This window comes from Arachis ipaensis, chromosome B02 (genome assembly GCF_000816755.2).
Source record: "Arachis ipaensis cultivar K30076 chromosome B02, Araip1.1, whole genome shotgun sequence".
NCBI lineage: Eukaryota > Viridiplantae > Streptophyta > Magnoliopsida > Fabales > Fabaceae > Arachis > Arachis ipaensis.
In genome coordinates, this window is record NC_029786.2 from 1,351,590 (window position 1) to 1,376,448 (window position 24,859).

Sequence of the window (24,859 nt, forward strand, 5' to 3'; positions counted from 1 at the left end):
ACCAGCACATGTTTGGGCAACCATATATCTCGAGAGACTGTAAAGTTGGGAGTAGACCCTTCATGTCACGTGGTAATGCCTCCAACTTTGAGCAGCTGCTAACATTGAGATGAGTCAAGTTGGGTGCAGCCAGTCCTTCTCCTGCAAATGCCTTCAAATTGCCACAACATGTGACTTGAAGATGAGTCAAGTTGGGTGCAGCCAGTCCTTCTCCTGCAAATGACACTAATTTGGAGCAGTCATTGATGGTGACTTCTTCAAGAGCAGCGTGTGGTGCCTCTGACATTGTCACTGATTCCAGATTCCTACAATTATATATCTTGAGATTCTTGAGATTGGGAAAGACATCCAACGACAAGGAGGTCAGTGAATCACAGCTGTCATGTATTTGTAGCTCTACCAAATCATACTTGTGCTGCTGTTGCTCGGAGAATTCAAATTTTGGGCACCTCGAGATTTTCAGCTTTTGCAGAGATTTGGGTAAACAATTGTTCCTTGCATTAAATGATTGAGATGGCCTTATTGATAAAGCATCCCCACCACCTACCATCTCATCAGACCTTCCTTCATCATCTTCCCGCAAACAACAATCCCTTCTCCACAATATGCCATTAAGCATATCTCCCTTTAACATTGGACAATCTTCTATTTCAAGTCTCCTAAGCCGAGGAAAAGCTTCTGGGTCAGGTACGTGCCACTCTTCCCAGCATGGCATGTAATGAAACACCAATTCCTCGAGTGAAGGAAACGGTGCAATAGGTGAGGAATGATGATAGCTTTCATTCTTGTAAAACTCATCACCAATACGCTTGAGCTGAAGAAAACCGTAAATGCGGAGGGACTTTAGAGATGGCAGTTGTCCAAGTGAAGCCAGCATGCAGCAATTCTTGCAAGATGCTAGTATTACACTTGTCATATTGTTGTAGGAATAGTGCCCCACCCAATTCGGAAATCTTTCGCCCTTGTATCCCTTGATTTTCAACTCTTTCAAGCCATTGTGCGGTTGCAAGTTATCGAGTATATCTCTCAAAGTCTCTATGTTTGAAACCATCATATTACCTGAAGACCATTCCAACAATAACTTGTCAATGTTGTTCTTCTCCAACATCCTTGCACTCCTGGCTTGTCTGATATCAGCAACATTCTCCAACTTCTTAATCTCAAATGATCCTTCAAGATTTGAGAGCCCTCCTAATTCCTGGATTCCATTGTCTTTGTGCTTGCCCACCACAAAGTATTCTAAAATAGGCATTTTCAATTTACTTATTCCTCTAGGCATTTCTTTCAAACAAGTTCCCCTAAGATCAAGATGCCGTAAATTCACAAGTTTATGCATGTCATTGGGCAACATGGTCAGCATATAACATTTATACAATATTAATGTTTGTAGATTATACAAGTTGCATAATGACTCTGGTAATGTCTTCACATAGGTCCTAGAGAGATTCAAATAGCGTAGATGAATCAATTTACCTATTGAATCAGGTAATGAACCAAGTCCACGAAAGGATAAAACTCTCAAGTATTTCAACTTTGATGCTCCGCTTTTCATGCTTAACAAATCATCGATATACAACGATGTCCTCAAAGATTCTGATTTCATATCAGACTTAAAGACTTTTGAGATTGGATGATCTAAGCTTCGATATGGCAAATGTGACAAATGACGAGTGAGAACCTTCTCCTTTTCTTGTTCACCAAGCTCTTGTATTCTACAATAGAAGTCTCCAGCAAGGAATATTGCCAAGTCATGCAAGAGATCATGCATCTTATGCCAACCCCATTCTTGTTTAAAAAATAACCTTGAAGCTAATTCTTCAAAACACTGAGAACCAACCACTTCTAAACTCTCTCCTCTCTTTGGTAGCCTTAAAAGATCTTCAGCCATCCACAACAAAACTAGTTCATTTTTCTTAAAGTAATGATCTTTGGGAAACAATGAACAATAAAGGAGACAACGCTTCAAGTAAGGAGGTAGCTGGAAGTAGCTTATTAACAATGCTGGAATAATTTTACTATTTTTCAATTCCCAGATGTCATTCATTAAAACAACATTCCATTCTTTAACATCATCCTTTCCTCGCAGGAAACGCCCAAGTGTTTCTACAGCTAGTGGCAACCCCTTACACCTCTTGACAATCTTTCTACCCACATCCTCTAGTGTTGGGTTCCCGTTTAACTCCGGAAAACATGCATTGGCTGCAAACAATAACCAACAAGACTCTTCGGACAACTCATTAAGAGTGCAAGAGGGACATGTTTGAACTACTGAAGCAACCTCTTGATTGCGAGTTGTTAGAAGAATTGTACTACCCTTAGCTCCACAATGAAAAGGAGTTATAAATTGCTTCCATTTATCGGCATCTTCGCTCCAGACATCGTCTAGAACAAAAAAGAACTTCTTTCCCGACAAGATTTCCTGCAGTTTATTTTGAAGCAAATTTAAACTCCCAAGGGTACAAGAATTTTTAGTAATCTCCTCAATGGTTTTCTTTGTAATATCAGCAACATCAAATGTTTCAGAGATGCACACCCATGCTTTGAGATCAAATCCTTCCGCGACACTGTACGCCCATTTGGCTAAGGTTGTTTTACCAACCCCACCCATGCCAACAATAGGAATCACAGATAACTGAGATTCACTCTTGTCATTTATTGTTTTGATTAAAGCTTGTTGCTCATCCTCCCTGCCATATATGTTCCCTTCCATCAGACATGTGGTTTCTCGCCATGATGATGATGATGATGATGATGACAAGTTATTATCCTTGGTACTCTTTTGAAGACCAAGGATATCCTTTTGCCTTACAAGAAATTCTATTCTTGCAACCACCTCTTCCATGTTATCTACCATCTTCCTATGTCTGTTACGGAAGAAACTAAGCGAGAAAGAACGTACCTCCTTTTTAGTGGCGGCTTTGGTGAGGACAGCGTCTAGAAAGTCATCAGCATCATAAACAGCATCTCTCAGATAGTTGAGCCAATCCCTCACACGTTCGTCGCCCAGTTGCTTGTACTCAGCATCATCAAGCACAGCTTCAGCAGCATGCAGAGAAATTTTCAGCCTCTCAACCAAGCCAGGGCCAAGTTTCTTCCCCAAGACCCGGTTGACCACATCCTCTCTAAGGGACTTGTTACTGACAATGTTAATGAATCCAGAGAGCAAAGCTCCACCAACAACTGCACCAGCCATGATGATATGATCTCAACAACAGCAAAGTGAATGGATTTTCAGAGAAAGGTAACAGAACAATGGTTGCAGTGTAGTGAACTACTAAGTTTTTCTCAATCAAGTAGTATATGCTAAGGAGTGCTTAATTGGATTTGTTCTAACTTTTCATTTTTTAATTCTTTCTTGCAAGTGGTGCTGTTTCCGTGTAACTATATAAAACTAGGAACGTTTTGGCGCCACATTTTTGTATGTATATCATGGTAACATTATGAGGTTATTAATAACAATAATGCATGTTAGTTGTCTTATTTTAATAGTTTGTACGTTGCTAATGTCTTAGTCTTAGTTTAATAGTTTGCTTGGAGCTTTTAATTTGTGTTTTTAAATCTGAGTGATGCAACAAAACTGCAAGTTGAGGCAGGTTTCAACTGTTGATGAGTCATGATTTGGGAATATGCAAGGCATATCCAAGTTATATTAGGTGATTAGTAAGATGAACCAATTTTAGTTTATTAAACTATAGAAACATGATCATGACATTTTAGTCTTTCATTTTGCAAATGTCAATTGTATAATATTTTTTTGCTGGTTCTGCACATATATGCATCATAGTAATAAGAATCTTTCATTTTGCAAATGTCAATTGTATAATATATGCATCAGCGTAGAAAAACAATGAGAACTTATGTATATATTTGTTTATTAGTATGAATGATATATCATTTTTAGTAAACCAACTAATAATAAAGACCATGAATTTTGGTGGATCATTATACAACATAATAACCAATTAACTAACAGCATTAATATTATTCAGTACATAGGTTGATTTGGCAACAACCTCATCATACTCTTGTACTCAATCTCTTCTACACTGACCAGAATGGTTACCTAAATGCATCAACGAGATGAAATTAGTGAAACAAGAGTGGTCAAATTTCACCAGAAAAGCAGCTGCTGTTCATGATTTCTGGCAGTTATATATATTAGAGAGCTAAGTTTGCAAATCAATCCTCCAAATTGAAGAACTATGAGTGAAGAATCTCCAGTTAAAGTTTCAGCTCAATAAGATTTGACCATCCGATCTTTCACTTGATGAAAACAAGTTACTGCCCCTGCAAAATTAGCATCTCCTCTCAACTTTTCTTCTCTTTGCTCAATTGGTTGTGTCCACTCAAGTTAATCCAAATCTGATTAGGTTCATACACTAACGGGAATGTAGAGACACTTCAGAAAGTTTTGGCTTGGGCCTCACACAGAGGAAAATGACCAGAACCTACATGATAAATACACAATCATATGAGCAATTTAGTAAATGGAGAAAGAGAACTTCTTCAACATTATTGGCTTCCTTTTTAGATTCAAAAACAGAATTGAAACTTGAAAGGCACAAATTCAGCTTGAGAAAAATTTGACATCAATATAACAATACTGCAATGGAAGTTGAGGCTCACATAATATCATATGACGCAAATATTTTACAAAAAATAACTAGTAAGAGAACGATAATATGCCAATGAATCCAAATTAGGCTTGCAAAGAATATCTTATTATATCAGTCAAACTATTACATAGTATGCACATGGCAGCATACAATTTCATATTAGAAAGAGTTAGTATAGGATCTACAATTCATTTAATGTGATATTTTGTAAATAATTGCTTGTTTTAATCAACAAAAATAATTCTAAGCTTTTTGTTTGGCATGAACCATAGATCACAGCAAGTCAACAAAAATATGATCACAAAATTGTAAAGTTTAAATGATCAATTTATTAAAAATATACCATTCTCTTCATGAAATCTTTATTTTTGTGTCATATAACTCCAAGGGATTATCAAAGCTGTTATACCTACCTTTGAATAGAAGTTAATTAATTAATTGTTTCATGCTTGGTAAGATATAGATTATCATAGCTTTAACATATTCAGCTAGGTTCAATAATGATATCAATCATCATGATGCCTTCGAATTGTAAATTTAACCCAAAAAAAGAGCCTACAATTCAAGTTTGATATAACCCTTGCATTAGATATTGAAACTCATTTGTTTAGCATGTTGGTTCAAAGTTCAAACATGATTGCTATTGGATATAGAATATAGAAATTCTCAAATGTTGGATATAGAATATATAGAAAGTTCAAATGATTGCTATTGCACTTTTCCTTCATTACAATGTACCTGCAGAAGATGGATGAAACAGTAAATTTCATTTATCGACGTATATAAAGAAATTATCAAATGTTGGATATAGAATATATAGATACACATATATATTCCCTAACTTCCAATTTATAGGAATGACCTTTTTTGAGAATAACAGAGGATATTTCTTTTGAGTACAGCTACAGACTGAGAGGTTTCCCAATGATTTGAAAAAAAGAACACAAATTTTGTTGTTGGCAAATCAGATTATCAGTCCAACTAGTTAGTAATGTCTAAAGAAAGAGAGAAGTCTTTTCTTGTGAGGAAAAGGAAATTTATGCATGTATAATTTAATTGTGGTGGTATGAGAACCGTGAAGTTAGATAATTACCTGCTCAGAAATCTCCAATGATTGTGATTGTTGTGATTGACTTCAATGGTTGGGATGTGGGAAATTTTAGGCCAGATTAGTTGATGCTTGTCCTTGCAGTGTTCTCCCAGCAAACGACAGTATTCAATTTTGAGTAGCAAGAGAGAGGGAGGCAGCTTTTCTCCTTCCATATTCTCCAGCTTTGAACAGTCATAAATGTGCAATTGTTGAAGGGAGGTGAGGCGGAGAAGCTCGTTGCACTCCAATGTCTCCAGATTATCGAACCAGTATATCACAAGAGTGGTAAGGGAGGGAAGGTGAGGCAGCGAACCCTCTGGGTATGACTTTATGTTGTCACAGTCATAACCATAAAATTTGAGATAGGTGAGGGCGTGCAAGTTGGACATCCATGATAGATCCCTCATTTGTTGCTCGCCAATTCCCACTTCAAGTGATTTCAAGTTAGGCGGTAAACCACCCTCTGCCAACCTGCAAATGTTTGGACAACCATATATCTGGAGAGACTGTAAACTTGGGAGTAGACTCTTCATGTCACGTGGTAATGCCTCCAACTTTGAGCAGTATTTGACCTTGAGATGAGTCAAGTTGGGTGCAGCCAGTCCTTCTCCTGCAAATGACACTAATTTCGAGCACCCACCGATTATGAGACGTTGAAGAGCAGCGTGTGGTGCCTCTGACATTGACACTGATTCCAGATTCCCACACCCTGATATCTGGAGATTCTTGAGATTGGGAAAGACATCCAACGACAAGAAGCTCAGTGAATCACAGCTGTGTATTAGTAGCTCTACCAAATCATACTTGTGCTCCGGGAATTCCAGTTTGTTGCAATTACTGATTGTGAGCTTTTGCAAAGATTTGGGTAGTAAACAATTGTTCGGCCAGGACACAGCAAACGAACACCATAAGATTTGTATTTCTTGGAGGGAGGGTAGATGGTTAATGCTCATCATTTCGTTGAATGCAGACTCCACCACAGATTCACATCCCGTAATTGATAATGTATCCCCATTAAGTGACATACCTGGAAACCCTGCTGCTTGAGATTGGATAACTAGCTTGCGAACTTTCAAAGCATCCGATGAAGAAGAAACGATTCTCATGAATACCTGATGAAGCATATCTCTCTTTAACATTGGACAATCTCTTATTTGAAGACTCTTAAGCTGACAAAAAGCTTTTGAGTCAGGTAAGTGCCACTCCTCCCAACATGCCATGTTACCAAATTCCAAACTCCCCAACAAGGGAAAAGGAGGAGCAATATGCAAAGAAGGGTCACCAATACCCTTGTAAAACTCCATGCCAACACACTTCAGCTGACTAAAACGTTGAATCCGCAGGGTCTCAAGAGATGGCAACAGTCCAAGTGAAGGCAGCATGCAGCAATTGTTGCAAGACTCCAGAGATACACTTGTCATATTGTTGTATGAACAGTTCCCCAACCAATCTGGAAATATTGTACCCTTATATCCCTTGATTGTCAACACTTTCAAGCTGTTGTGAGGTTGCAAGCTGTCCAGTATATCTCTTTCGGCTCTTGTGTTCGGAACCATATCATCACCTGAAGACCACTCCAAGTGTAATTCGTTGATGAGATTCTTGTTTGTCATCCTTGCATTCTCTGCTTCTTTCACATCAATAATATTCTCCAACTTCTTAAGCTCAAGTGATCCATGAAGATTTGAGAGCCCTCCTAATTCCTTGATTCCATTATCTTCATGCTTCCCCACCAAAAAGGAACTTAAGGTATGCAAGTGTTTCATTTTGCTTATTCCTCCAGGCATTTCTTCCAAAGAAGTTTTCCTAAGATCAAGATGCCGTAAATTCACAAGATTGTGCATTTTAACGGGCAACATGGTCAACTCAGTACATCTGTACAATATTAATGTTTGCAGATTATACAAGTTGCACAATGATTCTGGCAACGTGTTAATGTCAGTCGAAGAGAGATTCAAATACCGTAGATGAATCGATTCACCTATTGAATCAGGCAATACATCAAGTTTATGAAAGGATAAAACTCTCAAGCATATAAACTTAGATGCTACACTTTCCATGCTGAACAAATCATCGATATACAACGATGTCCTCAAAGATTCCAACTTCACATTGGAGTTGAAGACTTCTGAGATTGGATGATCTAAGCTTCCATGTGGCAAATATGACAAATGACGAGTGACAACCTTCTTCTCTTCTTGTTCACCAAGCTCTTCTATTCTACAATAGAAGTCTCCAGCAAGGAATATTGCCAAGTCATGCAAGAGATCATGCATCACAAAATACTCATCATTGTCTTGAAGCTTTTTAAAGAATAACCTTGAAACTAATTCTTCAAAACACTTGCAACCAACCTCTTCCAAGCTCTCTCCTCTCTTTGGTAATCTTAAAAGATCTTCGGCCATCCACAACAAAATTAGTTCATCTTTCTTAAAGTGATAATCTTTGGGAAATAGTGCACAATAAACAAAACAACGCTTCAAATGTGCAGCAAGGTGAAAGTAACTAATTAACAATGCTGGAACAATCTTACTGTCATTTGTAGAAAATCCCCAAATATCACTCCTTAAGATTTTTTCCCATTCCTCAGCATCATGCCTTCTGCACAAGCAACCAAGTGTTTCTGCTGCTAATGGCAAACCGTTGCACTTCTTGGCAATCTTTTTTCCTATTCCTTCTAGTGTTGGGCTCCCATTTGATTCTGGAAAAGAAGCATTGGCTGCAAACACTGACCAACAATAGTGTTCTGATAATGGAATGAGATAGTGAGGGTGATAATTTGTTTGGACCACTGAACCAACATCTTCCTTGCGAGTAGTCAGAAGAATAGTACTTCCCTTATCCCCGTATTGAAAAGGGGCTAGAAAATCCTTCCATTGATGATGATCATTACTCCAAACATCATCCAAAACAATAAAGAACTTAGTTTTGGACAATCCTTTCTTCAAAGCATCTTGAATTGAATTGAAGCTATCAAGATCCTGAGTATTTGTAGAGATCTCCTTTACTATAGTCTTTGTAGTCTCAACAATGTTGAAGTTTTCCGAAACACAAACCCATGCTTTCCGATCAAATCCCTCCATCAACTCTGCATTATTGTACATCCATTGAGCCAAAGTAGTTTTACCAACCCCACCCATGCCAACAATAGAGATCACAGACAGGTGATGCTCATTGTTGTCATTCAGCATCTTGATTAAGGCCTTCTTGTCATCCTCCCTTCCATACACATTCCCTCTTACAAGAGAAGTGGATGGAGTTTTCCAGGAGAAGCTAGCATTGGAAATCTTTTCCAGGCCAAGCTTTCCTTTGCATTTCTCAAGATCTTCTATTCTTCTAACCACCCTTTCTATCTCATTCACCATCTTCCTATCTTCAGAATGGAAGAAGGTAGGCAAGAAATTGCGTACCCCCTTTTGAGTTGCAGCTATGGTGCAGACACGGTCCAGCAAGTCATCAGCAGTGTAAAGAGCATCTCGGAGACAGTTGAGCCACTCCTTCACATCATGGTTATCCAGTTGCTTGAGCTCTGCATCATCAACAAGAGCTCCAGCATCTGTCAGAGCATTCCTCAGCCTCTCAACCAAGTCAGAGCTAAGCTTCTTACCCACAACCAAGTTGACAGCATCAGCAGAAATGAGCCTGTCCAGGACAACATTAATGAAGCCACACAGAAAAGCTCCACCAACAAGAACTCCAGTCATGATCTCAAACAAGATCAAAGTAATCAAATTTTCAGAATAGAAGGAAAGAACTATGCTTAAAGTTTTCAGAATAGAAGGGAAGAACAATGCTTTGCAATTGCAAGTTAGCAACAAGACGTGGTATCAATCTCCGAGATAACTTAAAGTAATTCAAAACAGTGGAGTACATAGCTATCTTTACTAACTTTTCATTTTTATAACACTAATACTTTAAATTTTATTGTCATTTTGGAAGGTGCACAATAATTGCATAAAACCTTTAATGTTTAGTCATATTCTTACTTTTTGAAAGATGCAATGAGATTGCAAGATGTGTAAAGTTCAAACTTTTTAGGACCAATGGAAATGTAATATTTGTGGAAATTTTGTATTACAGAAAACATCATTATGATTCATGAGCTGTTTGTGGAAATTTAGGACCAATGCATCTACCATTTTTTTTAAATCTACCATACACTCATAATTTGTCAATCAAGTTTCATATGGTCATCGGCAAAAGGTATTAATAAACGACATTTTGCCACAGTATCCGATATAACCTATCTAGAATTTATCAGAAAGAATCTGAATAATTTGCTTCATATAATTGTGACTGACTTCCGCAATACGAATTTCATTATTAGTATTTTTTTATCCAATCCAACTTGAGATAGTTAATCACCACCAGATTGTTTTATAAAAGCTACTCAAGTTATTAATACCAAAAAACCCTCTCTTTTTATCTTTACAAATTTTGATATCCATGCATGTCATCTAACAATAGCTCCCACTTCTTCCTCTTACCCTTCATAATTTTCTACCAATTAATGCACATGTACTTCTGAAAGATGATGTTTCACTTTCAGATTAGATTTTGTTCTAGATAGATAGCTTTTCTACATTCTACAAATACTTTTTTTTTTTGCGAACTATCAAAAATATTTCCTGATGCATTAATTACCATTAAGAAAACAATTTTTCAATATCAAGTTTTAACCATCCAAACTTCCTCCAAGTTGATCTATTGCATGTTGGAAGTAATTCTAGACTTGCTTTGCTCAAACCATACAACAAAACCAACAGCAGAAGGTAATTTATTACATAGTTGATCTGCTTAAGTCAGATTTAAATACATCCATAACATTAAGAGTTTGTTCGGTAACTATCTTATCTGACTCTATAGTCTCGATATATCTGCATTTGTCTTAAGACACTTATTAAACACAACCTAAGAGTTTATTCCTTAATGACTCAATCTAAGAAACATTTGGACTAATAACAAGGTCTATTCTCAGATTCATCAAGTCCTAAGAAACTTGACAAATGCTTTCATGTAATCATGGTGAAGCTTCAAATCTCCTACAACTTTAGCGATTTCTCTTGTCTTGATTCTAAGCATCTCTCCTTCCTCCAATACCATAGCTTCTCTGAGGCATTTGGCTATGTCATCTCTACTAAATGAACCATCTTCATTATTTCTCTTCACTTCAATGGCAAGACCCTTATCAACCAAAGCCTTTCCATTGAGAGGTTGATCAACAACGAATGGCAACACTACAAGAGTGTGGCCAAACATCAAAGTCTCAATTATAGATCCCCAGCCAGAATGAAACAAAGACCCCCCAATAGATTTATGTGCTAAAATTTCCTTTTGTGGTGCCCATCCAATACAAACTTTTCCTCTCTTTGACGTTCTTTCACAAAATCCAAGAGGCAGAGAATCATGATCATGAATTGCCCAGCTTGGTTTTCTCAATGTCCACAAAAATGGTAATTCAGAAAGCTCTAATCCATAAGCTATCTCAAAAACTTGCTCTTTGCTCAACTTACACTCACTACCAAACCCAACAAAGACTACCGACTTTGTTGCTTGCGCATCAAGCCACTCGAAAGTCTTACTCCAAGACTCATCAACAAATCTTCTCTCTGGCATCTCCGGAGGAAGCAAACCTATAGGAATCACTGGCTTCTCAATAAGTTCTTGATATAGATTCAAATACTCACCTTCCATCTCATAGCAGCTGCGAAATGATAGAGCATTTGCGCCGTCTATTACACTGGCAATCCTATCAATGTCTCTTAACCCGGTCACGTTTTCTATGTATGCACTTTGATAGAACGCAATGGCCTCGTTTCGTTGAAAAGCCACTGAAGACGGAAAATTCACCCATTCTCTTGGTGATGTTAGGACTTCTGGCAATGTTGGTGCTCTCATTCGACCGGGTGGTCCAAAGAACACAATAGTGGAAGCAGAGTAAACAGAGAAGTACATGAGTTTCACATGAAGCTCTTGAGCAATGACTACAGTCCAGTGTGCATGAAAGTCACAAATGATCCAATTCGGTTGCAACTTAGACACAAATTCCTTCACTGGATTTTGCATTTGATCCCATGCCAACTTGAGGTACTGAATTTTGTCAAATGGAATGTCCACAGTGGCCTCACCACCAGAGAGATGTGATGAGTCTAATGATGATGGAAATGGAATTTCCACCAAATGTAAAAGATGAGATAAATCTGAAGGTGGTTTTGGAAGCCTTTGAATGTTCTTTGGTGTTGAAATGAAGGAGACATGAATGCCTGATTTGGCTATGTCTATGGAGAGTTGGAAAAACGGAATCAAGTGGCCAAATGCAGACCATGGAAGCATCACCACATGTTGAGTTGCATTCTCAGACATTTTTTTCCTCTGTTTTTTTCTTGTGTTTATCCTATGAGTTTTGATGGATATATATGTATATAGAAACAAAAAGATATATGCTAGCTTTTCTTTCCGTGTATGACTATTCTAACTTCATTATTTTAGGGAATGGTTAATCAATTTCAAGGTACTAAGGTAAGTAAAATACTTGTACAATTCTTCTACTTTTAGAGAAATGTTTTGTTACTTTTCCTTCTTCTTTAATTTTATTATTTTTGTATATTGTGCACAAATACTCATTTCATCATTATTGAGTTTTAATGTGATCTTTATTTAATGTTTATTTTTTTCGTTTTTATCCTTGATTTTGGATTTGATTATTATTACTATGTACTGGCTAATATACTTGATTGTATTTTTACAACATCAGTAACTTTGAGCTTATAGCTATCTAACTTTGTGTTATTTGAATTATTTAGCTTCTGGTCTCTCACACTAATAATTTTTTATGCAACAAAAGTAGTAACTTTGTGCAATGCAACAAAATTGCATATGATTGGGGATCAAGTCAGAGATATCCAAATTTCATAATGACATCGTTATCTTTGAATCTTATATTTCCTTTGAGAAAAACAAAAAGAGAAGTGGTATTTGTCATCATAAAAAACTAGACACACACTTAGCAACAAGACATGATAACTTAGAAAATTTATAGCAGTGGAGAGCTTAATTGGCTTTGCTCTAACTTTTCATTTTTTTTTTAATTCTTTCTTGCAAGTGGTGTTGTTTCGGTGTCACCAACGGACACTGCTAGTCTTTGAGGAAACAATATTAAACTAGGAACATTTGGGCACCAAATTTTTTGTATGTATATCATGGTAACATATTATGAGGTTATCAATCTATATATCTATCTATTTATTCTTAATATATAAAAGTAAATAGATAAGTTTACCCACATCTATTTTTAATATATAAAAGTAGATAAATAAGTTTATCCACATTACTTTTAAGACATCTTTCTCCTTCTACTAATGTCATGTCAGCAACATTGCTTACTTGGCAAAATTTTAGAATCAATCACTCAAGTTTTGCCAAATCAACTATTATTTCCATTAACCAAGTTAACTCAGAAGAATATAAAGTTTCAATGGTCAGAAGCTTGTGAGGAAAGTTTCCATATGCTTAAGGCTTGTCTAACCTCAGCGCCTGTTCTTGTTTTACCTTCTGGGTCTGGGGATTATCGGTCTTTTGTGATGCATCTCGGATAGGACTTGGTTGCGTATTGATGCAGCATGACCGCGTTATTGCCTATGCCTCGCGACAACTCAAGAAGCATGAGCAGAATTATCCAACTCATGACCTGGAAATGGCAGCGGTCGTTTTTGCTTTGAAGATTTGGAGACACTACCTTTATGGTGAGACCTGTAATGAGATCTATACAGATCACAAGAGTTTAAAATATATATTTCAACAGAAGGATTTAAATTTGAGACAACGGAGATGGATGAAATTGTTAAAAGATTATGATTGTACCATTTTGTATCATCCTGGAAAGGCAAACGTTGTAGCAGATGCCCTTAGTAGGAAATCTATGGGTAGCTTGGCCCATATCACTCTTGCAAGGAGACCAATTGTTGAAGAAGTCTATCAATTGGAGGCTAGTGGAATTCAATTTGACCATGGAGAATCAGGAGATTTCTTAACACATGTTCGAGCCCAATCTTCCCTGATAGAACAGATCAAGGCTACACAAAGTGATGACCCAAAACTAAGAAAGTTTATAGAAGATGTTCGCAATGGGAGGAGCTCAGACTTTTCTCTTGATCAAGATATTTTGTGTTGTGGTCAATGCTTATGTGTGCCAGATAACCACGACTTGAAGAAAGTTATTTTGGAGGAGGCTCACAATTCTAAGTACACCATTCATCTAGACTCCAATAAGATGTATCAAGATTTGAAACAATTATTTTGGTGGGAGGACATGAAGAAAGACATAGGAATTTTTGTTTCTCATTGCTTAACCTGCCAACAGGTTAAAGCTGAACATCAAAGACCTGCTGAGTTATTGCAACAAATTGAGATACCCGAATGGAAGTGGGAAAGGATTACGATGTATTTTGTAACAGGTTTACCTCGTAGTTTTAAAGGTTTTGATTTAACTTGGGTAATTGTGGATAGAATGACAAAGTCAGCCCACTTTCTTTCGGTGAAAACAACTTTTAGTGCAGCTCGATATGCTCAACTTTATGTTGATGAGATAGTTAAATTACATGGAATCCCAGTGTTCATTATTTACCTCAATTCACCTCTCATTTTTGGAAATCTTTTCAGAAAGCATTAGGAACTTGTCTGGATCTTAGCACAGCTTTTCACCCTCAAACCGATGGACAGTCGGAAATGACGATTCAAACATTGGAAGGCATGTTAAGGTATTGTGTTCTAGATTTTGGTGGAAATTGGGACAGCTATTTACCTTTGATCGAGTTCTCTTATAATAATAGTTATCAAACCAGCATTCAAATGGCACCATTTGAGGCTCTTTATGGGAGAAGATGCAGGTCACCTATTGGGTGGTTTGAGGTTGGTGAGGTTAAGTTTTTGGGGCCAAATTTGCTACAAGATGTAGTTGAGAAGGTTCGCATGATAATAGAACGTTTATTTGCAGCTCAGAGTAGGCAGTAGGCTTATGTTGATAACAGAAGGCGTAACTTAGAGTTTTCAGTGGGTGATCAGGTATTTCTTAGAGTGTCACCTATGAAGGGAGTGAAGAGATTTGGAAAAAGAGGCAAGCTTAGTCCTCGCTACATTGGTCCATTTGAGATATTGGACAAAATAGGTGCAGTTGCTTACCGCTCGGCATTACCGCCTGAGTTATGCATGATCCATCCAGTGTTTCACGTATCAATGTTGCGTAAATACCTTCCTGGCCCATCTCATGTGCTCGCACCACAAGCCATAGAGCTAAAGGAGGATTTATCTTTTGAAGAGGAACTAGTGGCTATAATTGATCGCCAAGTAAAGAACCTACGCTCTAAAGAGATAGTATCTATGAAAGTTATTTGGAAGAATCATTTGGTAGAAGAAGCAACTTGGGAAGTAGAGGATGCCATGCGCGACAAATATCCGTATTTGTTTGAGTCTGAAGGTAATAATCACATCTATCGTAGTATATGAGTTCGAAATTCGGAGACCAAATTTCTTAAGGGAGAGAGAATGTAATACCCACAAAAAAAAAGAGCAGAAGTGCATAGTCACGTGGGGGGCACATGCCCCCACTTAAACCCCTTCCCCCCACATGCCCCCACTTAAACCCCTTCCTCTTCTTATTCTCTCGAGCTTTTCTTAATCCCTCACTCTCTCTTTTATTTTCATTTCCTTCATACAAATCAACACCAAACCCTCTCTTTTCCTTCATCTCCTCTTCCATTCCATCTTCTTCATTTCAAAATCTTCATCCAACCACAATACACTAGATTTCATTTTACCCTTTTAGTTTATCTCTATTTTAATATATCATCTATATCCAAAGCAAGTTTTTATTTTTCACAACCCCAAATCAAGAAGTTCATACTAATGAGTAAAGGAAGCATTCAACTTTTAAGTTTCTATTATTATTGAGGCTTCAAGGTAACTCTTTGACTCAATAATTAGCTATATCTCAAATTTTTAGCATCCCTATACTTGTGGGTATAGCAAAATCCGAAATTAGGGTTATTAGGATTAGGAAATTTGGGGCTTTTGTTAAAGTGAGTAAGAATGTGTTAATTGACTACCTTAGTAGCTCACAAATATTATTATTGTCATATTTCTAGAGTTGTAGAGTGATTAGACATCATGTGGTAGCTCAGTGGTGCTAGGGGTGGCAATGGGTAGGGTAGGGTAGGGTAGGGTTTAGATCCAACTCTAACCCTACCCGCGGGTTGAGAATATCCCAACTCTAACCCTACCCACTCTTAACCCGCGGGTACCAGACTCTACCCGCGGGTTACAAAAAATAAACAACATTATTATATAATTTGATGATAATTCAAAATAGAACTGATTTTTATGTAAAAAAAATATTAAGTTATCAATTAATGATTTTCTTTTAGTGGCTAAGGATCTTTTACATTTAGTGAAAGGTCTTTGATCCAACATTCACTTAAAACATATTTTTATATAAGTATATACTATAAACATATATAGAGTGCGGGTTGATCGGGTAGGGTTGAAACTCAACCCGCACCCTACCCGACCCGCACGAGAACCCTACCCGCACCTTACCCTGCCCGTTGCGGATCGGGTTGGTAACCCTACCCGAGTGGGTGGGATTGGGTTGGGTATCCGTGGGTAGGGTACATATTGCCACCCCTAAGTGGCGTGCTCAGAGTTGCTTCCGGTTCCTTAGAATCAAGTTGTGAGTGGATATTATGTCTATAATTGTTTTTAAATATATTATTATCAATATTTATATTGAATAATTATTTTTGGAGTTTCAAAAGATTTGATTATTGTGATTTTTGAATTTTTGAAATAAATATTGATTTGTGAAACTTATAATTTTATAAAAATACACACGAGATGATATTTATATATTTTGTAAAGCATACATGTTTTCTTATTTGACTCTATTGAATTTTAATTAAATTTTAGTATGCATTCTTATATATGTTTGATTTACTATGGAAATTTAATAATATGTTATAATTATTAGAGATTTGTTATAAATGATTTGGTTTGGATTGGTTTGGGAGACTTTGACTAGAAAACCGTAGTTAACGGCGGTTATGACTTTAACTTAGATGCATCTAACTCAGACCTCAGCTAGCAGGGGCGTTGCTAGCCCAACGTGTAGGCCACACGTTGGATCTGTTATACCGTACAAGCACACTAGATGAAAGGGCTACCCTTAGAGGTGGAGCCGCCCTAGGTAGTATTTGATTTGATTTGACTTCTGGAATGAAAACTCCCATTTCAGTTCATCCACTTAACTACTCATTTATTTGTTTGCATAATTAATTAATATGAATTTCTCATCTCTGAAAAGAAATATAATTTTTAAGGTAAACTTTGTATTGTCTCGTGTGGGTTATAGATGTAATGTTTGCTCACTGAGTTGCAAAACTCACCGTATTATATTCCCATATTTTTCAGATACAGGAGTCATTCCAGGTTCTATTCCACCTGCCCCTCAGTAGATCTTAGTCATTTTGGTAAGTCCTTCTTCTTTCCAATGGCTAAGTAATTATATAATGGAACCTTTACCCAAAATTTAGATTATGTCAATGCTCCATATGTCACAGGTAGGATCTTTGTGTGAGTTATAAAATTTTGAATCTTGAACTGTTTAGATAGTAATTATAATTTGGTTATGTAAAACTTATGGATTTAACTGTATACTCTAATTTTAAACTTGATATATATATAATGCATATTTTGGATATATTTAGTTGTGGATATGATTGGAATATGTTGTTGTTGTTATTTTTGGAAATGGATGTTTATTATTGATACAGGGAGTTAATATTTATATTGGTAAAGTCCTAAAAACAGAGAAGATTATGTCCGTTTTTCTGAAAATTTGATCGTTTGGCTTGCTGAGGGACTTGTCCCTTGAACACCAGTCATGGCTTGGTTCGTGCCACGACAAAATTTCACTTTGATCAAACCAATTAAAAATTGATCTTAACTCATTAACTGGCTTTGTTGTAAATAATTAAATAAAAAAGTAACAAAAATGTGTCAATGTGCAGCTTCTATATTTTTATCATGGAGACAGATAGCTTCAGAAACAAAATAGATCAAAATATGTAAATTGAAATGAATAGCGAAAGGCACAAGAGAATAAAACTAGTAATTTTTATACTGGTTTGATATATTTTTCATGAGTTTAATTTTGATGCATTACACAGTCGTACAATCACATTTGTTCTTTTGGATGACTATTCATGCAGTTAATGTGAAAGTTAGTTATTTTTACTATGTGGCGTTATATAATTAGATGAACGTGTAAAACTATTTTACACTGACATTGATAGTGACATTGACAAAGATAGTGCATCAAAATTAAATTCTATTTTTCATATGCTAGAAATTTTAGAATAATGGTGACAAAGACAAAGGAAGAGATACAAGATCTTTTAGTATCTCACTTATCAAACACAACCCAAAGAGTTAATTCATTAATGATTCAAAATAAGAAAATTTAGGCTAAAAAACAAGATCTATTCGCAAATTCATACGTCTTAAGAAACTTGACAAATGCTTCCATGTAACCATTGTGAAGCTTCAAATCTCCTACAACTTTAGCAACTTCTCTAGTCTTTATTCTGAGCTTCTCTCCTTCCTCCAATACCATAGCTTCTCTAAGGCATTTGGCTATGTCATCTCTACTAAATGAACCATCTTCATTGTTTCTCTTCACTTCAATGGCAAGACCCTTATCATGCAAAGCCTTTGCATTAAGAGGTTGATCAACAACAAATGGCAATACTACAAGAATGTGGTCAAACATCAAAGTCTCAATTATAGATCCCCAGCCAGAATGAAACAAAGACCCCCCAATAGATTTATGTGCCAAAATTTCCTTTTGTGGTGCCCATCCAATACAAACTTTTCCTCTCTTTGATGTTCTTTCACAAAATCCAAGAGGCAGAGAATCATGATCATGAATTGTCCAACTTGGTTTTCTCAATGTCCATAAAAACGGAAATTCAGAAAGCTCTAATCCATAAGCTATCTCAAAAACTTGCTCTTTGGTCAATTTACACTCACTACCAAACCCAACAAAGACTACTGATTTTGTTTCTTGTGCGTCAAGCCACTCGAATGTCTTACTCCATGACTCATCAACAAATCTTCTCTCCGGCTTCTCCAGAGGAAGCAAACCTATAGGAATCACTGGCTTCCCAATAAGTTCTTGGTATAGATTCAAATACTCACCTTCCATCTCATAGCAGCTGCGAAATGAAACAGCATTTGAGGCGCCTATCATCTTGGCAAACCTATCAATGTCTCTTAAACCGGACACATTTTCTACATATGCATCTTGGTAGAATGCAATGGCCTCATTTCGTTGGAAAGCCACTGAAGACAGAAAATTCATCCATTCTCTTGGTGATGTTAGGTCTTCTGGCGATGTTTTAGCTCTCATTCGATCGGGTGGTCCATAGAACACAATAGTGGAAGCAGAGTAAACAGAGAAGTACATGAGTTTCACATGAAGCTCTTGTGCTATCTCTACTATCCAGTGTGGATGAAAGTCACAAATGATCCAATTCGGTAGCAATTTAGACACAAATTCCTTAACTGGATTTTGCATCTGATCCCATGCCAACTTCAGGTACTGAATCTTGTCAAATGGGATGTCCATAGTGGCCTCAGCACCAGAAAGTTGTGATGAGTCTAATGATAATGGAAATGGAATTTCCACCAAATGTAAAAGATGAGATAAATCTGAAGGTGGCTTTGGAAGCCTTTGAATGTTCTTTGGTGTTGAAATGAAGGAGACATGAATTCCTGATTTGGCTATGGCTATGGAGAGTTGGAAAAATGGAATCAAATGGCCAAATGCAGACCATGGAAGCATCACCACATGTTGAGTTGTATTCTCAGCCATTTTTTTCCTCTTTCTTTTCTTGTGTAAGGATCTTACAAGTTTTGCTGCATATGTATTTATTTATGTGTATATATATAAATGCTAACAATTCTTTCCATGTAGGACTATCCAACCTTTATTGTTATGAATTGATTAATAAAGTTCAAGGAACTATGTTTTTGCCTTAGTATGAATTGGCACTACTACTTTCTTGTACAAACTTTTTCCACCTTAAAGACTGAAAGTCAAGACTATTATAGAAGGAACAAAACTCACCTACCACTTCAATTGTTTTTCTCGAGTAGTTCAAAAATGCTTTAACTATGAAATAAAAAAACTACTAAAGACAAAAAGATCCAATACCAACAAGATCTGAAAAACAAACAAAACATCATTCAAATAAAACTCTAAATTTACACCTTCAAACACAGTCTTATCTGATATCATTAACTAACAACCTCTTAACAACTAAATTCATCACCAAGTAAGTATCTACTTAGCTTGAAGAAAACACTCTCAAAATCCACACCAAAACAATCTTACATACACACTAAAAACAATCTCACCTACCATTTAACTAATCTGGTGCTATCACTTTGCTTCAGTATATGACATAGGAACTGATCATTTACACTTATGTCTATTTGAGACATCCACTGAATTTAATAGAAATATTTAGAAACTATATTTTAATCAATAATCATACATTAAGTGTCTAAAATTTGTGTGCCAATTTTAATATATAACATTTTCATATAATATATGGTCACAAAAATCTGGTTCACTCACATCAATATCAGACAATTTTTGCCTCAAGAAAATGATAAAATGTCAGCACACAACACTTAATAGGCAGTAAGATACTTGCTCCTAATTAGAGAAATGTGAAAACAGCCTTCTTTTTAATTTTATGTGACTAGTTTTGGGATATGGTGCACAAATACTCATTTTATTATCATTGAATCTTAGTATGATCTTTATTTTTTATGTTTAAATTTGTAGTGTTCTTCTTTGGAATACAATGAACAAATATTTATTTTACCACTAGAGTCTAGACCCACGCAATGCACGGAGAGGTAAATTATTTATACTATATAGTATATTTTAATAAATGTTATATTAAAAATATTTTAGAGAACATATTATAAATAGATTTTGAATTTATTTATTTTTAAAAAAGACATAGGTTATTTATATTAGAGTTATACAAAACTGCATTTTCTTTTCTTTTTTTTTCATTTTTCGATTTGCATTAATGGCTACACTTTGTCTTTTCTTGCGTTTTTTTTGTAAATAATGAAAAAAATAAATAAATGAGAATGAAAAACATATAAAAATATTATATTAAATTTAAGAAATTTTTGACAATTAGTATAAGAGATTAAGAAATGAAGAGTAGTAAGAGTCTTAATATGTATAAGTTATAGAATTTGAATATTTGTAACTGAAATTTTTTATAATTATTATTATTATGACACTTTTAATGTATGTTTATTGCATTTAATTAGTACTTGATGTTTCAATTGAATAATAATAGATAAGAGTTTTTTGTTTTAATTTTTTTAAAATATTTTACTAAATAGTGATTGGTTGATTTTCATCTAGCAATTTTGGGTATTAACTCTTCCGGTCTGTCATTACCACTGCAAATCCTTCTACAACAAAGAGAATAAGACATGGTCAAAGAATGATAATCTATTTTAAGTAAATTGTGAAAGCAATACTGCACATGTGGAATAACAATTTGAAAAAGAGGAACACGTAAATGTAAATTATGGAAGAAGTACTCCACATGTAAAATAACAATTTATAATTTGATGATGAAATATTGCAATCGATAGTATATAGGGAGCAATAATTTTAAATGCACATGTTAGATAAACTTGTGCTACTTGCAATGAGTTCACAATTAAAATGTTATTATTTATAACAAATAAATAGGACTATTGAAAATGATATTGAACAATGAGAAGAGTAAACGACAAAGTTGAAAATTTGTAGGAAGATACCTGAGACAAATTTTCTACGTTGGCGGCGCCGAATAGTGACATTGGTCTGAGATCAAGAATCGAGCTCTGGAGAGCCGTTTACAAAAGAGAAATACATAAACTTGTGCTACTTGCAATGAGTTCACAATTAAAATGTTATTATTTATAACAAATAAATAGGGCTATTGAAACTGATATTGAACAATGAGAAGAGTAAACGGCAAAGTTGAAAATCCTTAGGAAGATACCTGAGACAAATTTCCTACGTTGGCAGCGCCGAATAGTGACGTTGGTCTGAGACCCAGAATCGAGCTTTGGCAGGAAAACCGCAAGAGGAGGAATGGAGTTTGCCCTGGTTTCTGCAATTTATGCAATGCGGCTTCGCCGGAGATGGACATCGCGATGTACAATTTGTTTTGAGGAAAAAACAATGGCTCATGAGACCGGAAGAAGATGGAGGAAATAGGATCTTGGTACGGAGAGGTGCTAAGAGGGTGAGGATTTGAGAAAAGTAATAAACTCTGGTTTTGAGAACTTTTTGTTGGGGAAAATGTTAATTTGTGTTTTTGTTGTTTTAGAAATAAGGATTGATTTGGAAAAAGTTAATTTGTTGGTTTTTATTATGTTTTTTAGTTGTTTTTTATGTTTTTTTTTATGTGAAAATAAAAGTTGATTTGGCAAGATTTGGGTGGTGGATTCTAAAATTTTGCCAAGTAAGCGTTGGTGCTGACATGGCATTAGTAGAAGAAGAGAAATAACTTAGAAGCAATGTAGGTAAACCTATGTACATACTTTTATATATTAAGAATAGATTGGTCGCTAGTGACTAAGTAAGTAGTAAGAGAAGTCCAAATTGAACTCATGTATTAATGCATTGGATATCAACGATAAAACAACAAAGAAATTTACAAATAAAAAGAAAAAGAAAAGCTATGATTTGATGTGAATTGATATTCACAACTCCTTCACCTGCTAAGCTCCTTCATGCTAACTTTATCATCTTTTCTCCCCATGTGCTATTACTAATTTTCATAATGGCATCCGTTATCTTTCAATCTTATTTTTTCTTTGGAAAAACAAAAGTAAAGGTGGAAAATGATTCTTCATTTCATTTGCTTGTTTTGACTGAAACTGGCATTCAAGATCCATTGCAGAACTGCAATGCTCTCAGGACAATTGCTGCTTGATCTTCAAAGTATCTCCTGAAACACAAATTATATATATACATTTCAAGACTAAGTGTTTGTCATAATGTCATCACAATAACCACAGACACACTTATGTGAAAACCTCATGAACACAATGTTAGATTATTTGATTTTAGAGTTAGCAGTGAAAAGAAATGACACCCAAAAACAGGAAGTCAAAGCAGAACTAGAGAAATTATAAAGAAACTAAAGTGATTGATGGTTATAATACTACAAGTTATAAAAGGAAAAATTTTTCCATACACATAATACACTGACTTCACATAAAAATAACCCTGGATATTTGTAGCTATCCTCTTCAATTCAGTCCAAAAAGATCAAATATTCTATGACAATGCTTTTTCTTGAATCATTTGAATCCCACTTCAGCTTAATATATGTACAAACTGCACATACCAAGATAAAGATCAACAAGTGAAGTTGATAGGAATGAAATTGCTCCTGATGGCATCACCAGAACTTCACCTTCTAATGACTATTTCAGGTACAGGATTGTCATCTTTAAATGTGGAAAGCATATTCTTGAATCATGTCTGCATTAGCTACAAACCTTCATCACCTTATGAATCTGTCTGATAATGTATAAAAATCCAGAAAGGAAGAAATAGTTATTATTATAGAACTATTTCTCTTAATATTAGAAATAGTTTATTATAGGCATCTAATACTATTCATTTTATGTAATGATTCAAAATGTGATTTAAAAGAAAACGACTACATAACAATAACTTGATCCTTCTATTTTGAAAGCTTATATACCTCATGCATGCTGATTCCTTTTATTATTCCTATATGAATCTTGCAGCACAACAACTGACTCTGATCATAAAGAATTGACAAAGACAGGAACACCATTTTATAACTCTTTTCTTTCCCCAAATTAAGCTATTATTTTGTTTTTTCTCTGTGCAAACCAGCAAAAATAAAATTATAGAGAGGGATAGAGAAACATACCAACAAAAACAGAAGCTTTTCACTATGAAGTGCCACTCCAACTTTGTCCATCATGTCTTCCTTTTCTATCTTGTTCATTCTAGTGTAGATACTAACATGAAGCCAAACTCAGTAAACACAGCTTCTCGTAACTAATTTCAAACTCACTACTTCAAAAGTCATCTAAACGCATGAATTTAGTTGGATGACCATGTAAATCAAACTCTTTGTTTAATACATCTAAAAATATTCTTAAATGTTGGATACACAAAAAAGATATTCACTGTCTTTCAATTTTTTGTTTCATGTTAATTCTTATCTTCTTTTGTAAAGGTGATTTTACTGAAAAATATGACGGTTAATAAGTACTACAGATAGCAATGAGCCAATGACTTTGTCAGAGAAACAAAAGATATTTCTTGAACTACAACTGCAAGATGAGAGCTTCCCTAATAAATTGTCACGACCCAAAATGAACCATGACCGGCGCTCAGGAAAACAGTTCCCTAGCAAGCCTATCAGACTCAAATACAAATAAGAAAGTTACAAATATTTTAAAGAAATTTACAGTTCCTAAAACGAATAATTTCATATTTTTATTAAAAGGTAAAATAAATAGATATAGATGGATCCTGCTTGTGACATATGGAGCATATGACGTCTAAGAACTCAACAAAAATGAAGTACCAATTGCAGATCATTACTCTTGAATAGAAGGCTCACACATTCAAGTATTTGTTCCTGAAAAATATTTTTAGAAAAACGGAATGAGTTTTGCAACCCAGTGACTAGACAATACATCTATAATCCACATGAGACCATATAAACATTATTATAAAAATAATCTTAGTTAGAAAATAATAATTTATATGAATATGTGAATCAATAAGGGAGTTCTCATACAGAAATCAAATCAAATAGTCCACACTTGGGCGGCTCTACCTCTAAGGGTAGCCCTTTCCTCTAGCGTGTCCGTACGGAATAACAGATCCAACGTGTGGCCTACACGTTAGGCTAGCAACGCCCCTGCTAGCTGAGGTCTGAGCCAGATGCATCTAGGTTAACGTCATAACCGCCGTTAACTACGGTTTTCTAATACGAGCCTCCCAAACCAATTCAAA

General features: G+C 35.6%; 6 protein-coding genes across 10 annotated transcripts in view; 1 reads left to right on the forward strand and 5 right to left on the reverse strand.

The window, feature by feature from the left end:
- LOC107626558 (putative disease resistance protein At3g14460) overlaps window positions 1-24,859 on the reverse strand; it is a 51,686-nt gene that overhangs the window by 10,490 nt on the left and 16,337 nt on the right. For both annotated transcript variants that reach the window (XM_016329462.2, XM_021114719.1), the window contains one exon: window positions 22-95. In XM_016329462.2, coding sequence (XP_016184948.2) covers window positions 22-95 — 74 coding nt within the window. The remainder of the gene's footprint in view (window positions 1-21; window positions 96-24,859) is intronic.
- The window catches only part of LOC107626561 (putative disease resistance protein At3g14460), a 60,081-nt gene that overhangs the window by 1,761 nt on the left and 33,461 nt on the right, over window positions 1-24,859 (reverse strand). For 2 of the 3 annotated variants that reach the window (XR_002356534.1, XR_002356532.1), the window contains one exon: window positions 22,370-22,799. The exons of the other annotated variant lie outside the window; for it this stretch is intronic. The gene's annotated coding sequence lies outside the window, so the exon portion shown is untranslated. Of the gene's footprint in view, window positions 1-22,369; window positions 22,800-24,859 lie in introns of those variants that run through there. 3 annotated transcript variants of the gene reach the window in all.
- LOC107626564 (putative disease resistance protein At3g14460) overlaps window positions 4,319-24,859 on the reverse strand; it is an 87,589-nt gene continuing 67,048 nt past the window's right edge. The window contains exon 2 of the mRNA XM_021114738.1: window positions 4,319-4,448. The gene's annotated coding sequence lies outside the window, so the exon portion shown is untranslated. The remainder of the gene's footprint in view (window positions 4,449-24,859) is intronic.
- LOC107621888 (putative UDP-rhamnose:rhamnosyltransferase 1) lies at window positions 10,463-12,084 on the reverse strand. The gene has a single exon (XM_016323869.2). The coding sequence runs from the start codon at window positions 12,067-12,069 to the stop codon at window positions 10,690-10,692; it is 1,380 nt and encodes a 459-aa protein (XP_016179355.1). The 5' UTR covers window positions 12,070-12,084; the 3' UTR covers window positions 10,463-10,689.
- LOC107626560 overlaps window positions 15,642-24,859 on the forward strand; it is a 37,038-nt gene continuing 27,820 nt past the window's right edge. The window contains exon 1 of one of the 2 annotated variants that reach the window (XM_021114783.1): window positions 15,642-15,660. The gene's annotated coding sequence lies outside the window, so the exon portion shown is untranslated. Of the gene's footprint in view, window positions 15,661-17,203; window positions 17,226-24,859 lie in introns of those variants that run through there. The other variant, XM_021114785.1, reaches the window with a different exon arrangement.
- On the reverse strand, window positions 18,217-19,682 carry LOC107626555 (UDP-glycosyltransferase 91C1-like). Its single transcript, XM_016329458.2, has one exon. The coding sequence runs from the start codon at window positions 19,628-19,630 to the stop codon at window positions 18,218-18,220; it is 1,413 nt and encodes a 470-aa protein (XP_016184944.1). The 5' UTR covers window positions 19,631-19,682; the 3' UTR covers window position 18,217.